At 41.2% G+C, this 6656-nt stretch overlaps 1 protein-coding gene across 1 annotated transcript in view; it reads right to left on the reverse strand.

Moving 5' to 3' along the window:
* Window positions 1-3350: 3350 nt before the first annotated feature.
* LOC103369099 (protein DEK-like) overlaps window positions 3351-6656 on the reverse strand; it is a 4998-nt gene continuing 1692 nt past the window's right edge. Inside the window, exons 2-4 of the mRNA XM_008297710.1 lie at window positions 5060-5254; window positions 4826-4916; window positions 3351-4222 (exon numbers count right to left, since the gene is read on the reverse strand). Coding sequence (XP_008295932.1) covers window positions 4126-4222; window positions 4826-4916; window positions 5060-5254 — 383 coding nt within the window. The 3' untranslated portion in view covers window positions 3351-4125. The remainder of the gene's footprint in view (window positions 4223-4825; window positions 4917-5059; window positions 5255-6656) is intronic.

Below are 6656 nucleotides of genomic sequence, written 5' to 3' on the forward strand. Positions count from 1 at the left end.
AACTTTCTACAGAAAACACACAATACTATCTGGCTAGCCTATTGTGCTCTCTGCTTAAACAAATACATGCAGCTGCTCCAGAGCACTTACATCCGCACATTGAAGAACGTTCACACCCGAACAAATCCACAAAGATCCCCCGACCCTGTTTCTGCCTCATTCAGCAAGCAATGAGCCCAGATTCATCCACTAAATGTACTTTTCAAAAACTGATAGAGACACACATACCGCTACAGAAAAATATTCAAGTGCTGCAACCAGAAATAATTTATAAAATCATTCAATTCTGGTGTAAACTCAAAATGTTAATAGAGAAAATACGTTTTTCTAGCTCTATTAGTAGTATGTTTTTGTTTTTTTCCCTTATGTGAACATGTAAGATGCTACTTTTACTACCACTCACACACAGATGTATTAAATTGCAATACTAGCGAATAAATGTACAGTAGATAAGCTAAAATAAGATAAGCCTTTATTAATCCTGCAGTCGGGAAAGTTGCATAGTAACAACGGCGAGGGAATACTGCAAACATTTAAGGAATATCAGAGGAAAAGATAAAAGAAAATAAACCAAAATATACATAAGTACTAGTATTAAATCCACTAAAACTAGCACTAATGTACAGTAACTAAATATCTACATATTCTAGACATTGCTATAATAACTAAAAAAGATATTTAAGTCACTTTACTTACTTGAATCATGACATATCCAGCTGAATAAAACAGAGAGAGGAGCAAAATTTGCAGGTTGTGTGAGCTCATGACTGAACCTGTACACACATTTACACACTTATTTTTGTTTTTGTCATACAGTATTTATACCTTTTTAGATTCTGCTCACACCGTTTATTGTTTTTTCTTGCATCCTAACTTGTTCGTTTTTTTCTTACATGTAATATGTGTAAACTACTGGACACCTTGAATTTCCCCAAGTGGATGAAAAAAGTATTTATTAATCTCTACCTATCTACCACCCTATTGGGTTACACTGACGATGTAAATGTGGTCTTAGAAAAAGAAAAAAAAACCCAGATATAGCTTTTAGAAAATCTAGATATGGTATATATGACTTTGTATCAGTGGACCTTGAAGGGTGAAACTCTTCAGATTCTCCACAGAGCTGACAAGAAGTTATATTTACATCAGTCCTGCTGTTTTACAAACATGCAGCACCAGACTTGGACAGTAGGGGGCGGTGCTACGCCATATTTAGAGTTTAAGAGCTCAACAAATCACAGGCGAGATGCTCAGGTGAGGCCACCGAAGAGGCCGTTGTCTCCATTCCAGCTCCTCGTATTAAAGTGTCATCCTGACAGTTTGCCTCGCGGTGACATATGAAGATCTACGTTCATGGGGCTTCACAAAACAGACGTCGTGTTGCGTCGCTTCACAACCATCTGGCACCAACGTGGTCTGTTTATTTTTATATTCCAAGCATTTAGCCACAAGCATACATAATGAGTTCAACTGTAGAGAAACTCCAGGCTCCAGTGTTTAAAGACAGCTGGCGTTAAAGGGCCGCCAGATTTTGTAAATGTTTCATCTGATTTAGTGGTAATCAAATATATCTGCCATTCCTGCCAACCTGGTCAAGATCGTGCCAGTTCTGCAGCCTCCGAGCTACTCTAGATGGCATTGCCTTGGCCTCCAGTTCTACTGTAAAGAACCTTGGAGTTATTTTTGACCAGGACATGTCGTTCAATAGCCATATAAAACAAGCTTGTAGGACAGCCTTTTTCATTTACGTAAAAATGTGAAAATCAGGAACATCCTGTCTCAGAATGATGCTGAGAAACTAGTCCATGCATTTATAACTTCTAGACTGGACTATTGTAATTCCTTATTATCAGGATATCCCAAAAAGTCTCTTAAAAACCTCCAGCTGATCCAAAATGCTGCAGCCAGGGTTCTGACAGGAACCAGTAAGAGAGCTCATATTTCTCCTGTATCAGCTTCTCTTCATTGGCTCCCTGTAAAATCCAGGATAGAATTTAAAATCCTGCTTTTAACATATAAAACTCTCAATGACCAAACTCCATTTTACCTTAAAAATCTTATCGTACCGTATCATCCGAACAGAGCACTTCGCTCTCAGACTGCAGGTCTACTTGTGGTTCCCAGAGTTTCCAGAAGCAGAATGGGAGGCAGAGCCTTCAGTTATCAGCTCCTGTCTGATGGAATCAGCTCCCAGTTTGGGTTCAGGAGGCAGACGTCCGCTCTGCTTTTAAGGTTGTGCATAAAACGTTTCTCTTTGATAAAGCTTATCGTTAGGGCTGCTAGAGGATCACCTGAACTGTCCCTTAGTTATGCTGCTATAGCTTTATCAATTAATCAATCCAATTTTATTTATATAGCACTTTTCTTGCAACAACACAAAGTGCTTTATGGCATTTAAAACATTTTTGTAAAAGGAAACCCATCCCTCCCACTCTCCATGCATACGCATACACATATGGCAAATGCACACAAACACACACACACACACACACACACACACTCACCACTAGACTAAAGGAAGCATGGCATGGCACTGAGGGATTGTGGGAAAATCTACCACTGGGGCCATCCACACCGGGAGGAGTCGCAGACCATGACCACTGGGGGCGCCGGCACCCGGACCCCCCCCAACCCGGCAGACAGGGGGATCCCCACAACGAGGTGGGGAGCCCCCCAACCAGCCGGGCCAGAGGGACCAACAGACGGCACCCTCAGCAGCAGACCGGACACAGCCCCCAGTGTGGAGGACCCCCCCCTAAGGAAACACTGGAGTTAAAAACTAAAAACTTTAAAGACTGCCGGGGGATTCTAATGATGTACTGAGCTCCTCTCCTCTCCTCTCTCTTCCTTCCATATTGTTGTAACCACCATTAAATGTCACTAACTCTGCGTTTCCCCCGAGGTCCTGTGCTCCCTGCGGACGTCTCTGGATCCGGAGCTACACGTCCCTGACCTCCAGCCACTGGCCTCACCGATCCCCAAAATACTTATATTCATATCTCTTGCTCTGCTCTATTACGGCTCTCCATCTGCTATCCTGTTCCCCACCCCCACTCATCCCCACTCATCCCCACTCTCACCCAACCGGTCGAGGCAGATGGCCGTCCTTCCTGAGCCTGGTTCTCCTGGAGGTTTTTGGTTTGGTTCCTTCCCACCGTTGCCAACTGCTTGCTCAAAGGAAGTCCAAAAGCTACTCACCTTACTTTGTTAAGCGCTGTGTGATAACGTGTTATAAACTGCGCTATACAAATAAAATTGAATTGAATTGAAATTGAATCTTACCAGCAGCTTTCGTCTCTTCGACTTCATCAGTTTCATTTACATAATAATAACATGACTTTGATGCAGCCTTAATAAAATGTGATGGATTTATTCAGCACATTTCAGGTTAATAGTTACACCATATTGCTGTGAATTCTCACCTGTAATATGTGTGAGCCACTTATAACCTCTGTCTGATAGAAACCAGTGGCTGTCCTGAATGTGGGAGGTTCAAAACTATGTAATATGGTGTCCACATCAACATGTATGATTTAATTCCAATATTGTACACACAAAAATCACCTGTTATGTTATTTTTACTTAACAAAAGTGTGAAAATCTAACATATGAGAAGGTTTGAAATGGATTTTTTCTTGTTCTATATTTATTTTAATCCACAGAATCATCGTGTCTGGAATAATGTGTTGAGAAGAAGTAATATTCAGACAAAAACAGGAGAAGAATATGATTTATGATGCTGACAACAGGGACAAGAGGCCGTGGGTCTGTTCAAATCAACTGGTGAGCGAGGACAAATCACTGATGTGAAAAAAAGCAGCAGAAATGCTCATCTCTGGTCATCTGGAGCAGAGTTAAGTCTCTATCTGTTGCTACTCTATGTCACTTGAGGAGTGAATATACAGCAGGTCACATCATGGTACAACTGCAATTTTTCTGTCTTTAGGAGGTGATTAAATTCTGCTCTTGTCCAAATGTTACATTCTGTACCGCTATGAAGGTATTGTGAATATACTGTTTGTTTTCCTGGAACTGGCACATTAACATTTAACTAAAGTTCGTCTAACTTTACTGACTAGAAGTGCGTTTGATGTGATTCCCGTCTCATTTTCATTCCACGTTCCCTCAGGAATCTGTCCCGGCTGCAGACGTGACTGCGGCTCTGGTCATCCGTGCGTCCTGCTGGGAGACTGTCTTCATCCCGCTGGGACCCTGAACAATACTAAAGTGGGAAGTTAAGAGGTCAAGCCACTGAGAAAATTACATTTCCTAGACTTTCTACATCACCATCACTGATAATTCAAGTTGCTGTAGGTATTATTTTTGACTCAGCAGATTTTTGTCACATTTACAGAAGATCTACAATAAATCTATGGAAGACCAAAATGCTTGATTGCTTTTTGTGACAAAGAAGAAAGATTTTATCATGGAACGAGTTACAGGAGTGCAGGAGTAATTGAAATCTCAAGGCTGCCATGATATCAACAACCTATTTACTACCAATAACACATCTGAACACTCCAATGTTGCACCTTATTGTCTATTGTTTCTAGCTAGAGTTGCATTCAATGTTTATTGTCTATATCCTGTTTATAGCTATGCTCTATTTTTCTTTGGATACTTTTCTTCGATGTTCATTTTGCACCGTGGGACCTCAGAGTATTGCAATTTCAGTTCTCTGTAAGTACACATGGCCAAACTGACAATAAAGCTGACTTGACTGGTCTTTACACGTGAATGTAAACTTTTGTTCACATCAGCAAGTATCACTGCTAAACAATCTTCCACATGTTAATTCAGCACTTTATTACACATATTCACTCACCAATCGTCCATGGTCACCAATTTCTCGGGCTTGAACTCGAATGGGGGGTGGAAGTGTATTGGTGGTTTAGGTATAATCAGGTGAGGCAACACTGATCAACACAAACACACAAAGTTTTCACCTTGTCGCCCATCGTTCTCTCAACATGATACAGCCTTTCTGAAAATTACATTTTCCAACTTTATCACTTTGGTATACAAAAAATAAAAACCATTTTACAGATCTCTCACTTGCCTACCACTCTCCTCCCAGCATCCTCGCTGTCCTCCTCCTCCTTCACCGGCGACTGGAAGCATTTAGTAGTTTTGACGGCGGCGCTGGAGGTGGGTTTGGAAGACGAGGTTTTCCCTGCCGCTCGCTTTAAAGACGAACGCGGCTTGGGCTTGACCTTCCTCTCAAGTTTTTCCTCTTTCTCTGCGAAGTCACTATCTAGATGGACACACAGAAAGATGTTTGTTTTTTAAGCTCCTATGTTTGACTAATAATTGTGTGTGACTGTGTAGTTTGTGGCTTTCAAGCTTCTTCCTTTTACTTACAGTTAGTTCACATCCTTGTAATTTACAGCTGCTGTATTTGCCATCAATGAACCTCAACCAAATTAATGCAAAACAGAAGTACAATCACGATAAACAAACAAGATAACAACTATCTTTGCCTTTCTTTGTCAGCATGACAGCACTGCATTTACACTGTGAGCCAGTTTTTGAGAGAAAAAAATGTTCAAAACAGATAAAAGAGCTTCCAGAGAGGAAAAAAGATTCCTTCAATACTAGATGCTCGGTAGACGTCGGAAAAAGACGTCTTCTGGCGTTACAGTCTGCACCTGCCTATGACCAAAACTGGACGTCCAAAAACGACTAAGAAAAGACGTCACTGCGACGTGTCTTTGTGCAGTGGGGAGGATCCTACGCACTGTAGTGCTCGGGCCCTAAGAAATAAATAAAAACCCATGGCTTAAGGCAGACACACCAGCATGGTAGTGACGGCTGAGAACGATGTAGCCTGTGTTAAAAAAAAAAAAAAGAACAACATTTACAGAAACACCAGCATTTTACAAAGCAGGTTTTTCAGAAAGTGGAGCACAGATGCGTATCAGGGCCTGCAGATCCACACCAGTAACCATGCACGTCACCCATCCTTGCACCTCCATACCGGATGTTCATGCAGCGTCTTTAAACAATATTAACAAGTTTTGCATTTCCAACCACTGAGGACGGATAAAAACAAACACCAGAAAGTATCAGGTTGGAGTGAGACTGGTGTTTCTCTCCAAACGAACAAAAACAGCGCTGGAATCCTGTCACAGCATCACATTTATGTCACATTATCATTTCACTGTATGTATTTATTTACATGTGAGGAGTTTTATCGAATGGAATCAAGCACAAGTTTTATCTGAAATACTGGAGCCTTCAATATAACTTCTGCCTGTGCTGGCAACCCGCCATGTTTCATAACTCTACAAGCACTATGTTCTAGCATGGTGTATTTAGCAACTGATAAATTGTAAATCTAGCCTGGGAGAAATGACGCAAAGAGGTTTGATTGGCCAGAAATGTGCAAATGATGACAAGTTGACAGAAAACAAACCTCAGTCGAACACAAAACTAAGCGTGAGGTTGAATTTTTTCGAGTGATGCGTCGGGGCATGTTTGGAGCTCATGGAGCGAAACCTCGTATCGGTGCGCGTATCGCTTGAAGAAAGTCACGTGACCGATACCATTTTGATCTTATCTCAACAAACAAGGTAGTTGTTTTTATTTCCTTGTTGTTTAATTCTGTTCTTGGAGAACTTGCATCAAAAATAAAAATAAAAAGTTTTCGCCTTAAC

Source organism: Stegastes partitus, unplaced genomic scaffold (assembly GCF_000690725.1).
Source record: "Stegastes partitus isolate 25-593 unplaced genomic scaffold, Stegastes_partitus-1.0.2 Scaffold1240, whole genome shotgun sequence".
In the NCBI taxonomy this organism is placed as follows: Eukaryota; Metazoa; Chordata; class Actinopteri; family Pomacentridae; genus Stegastes; species Stegastes partitus.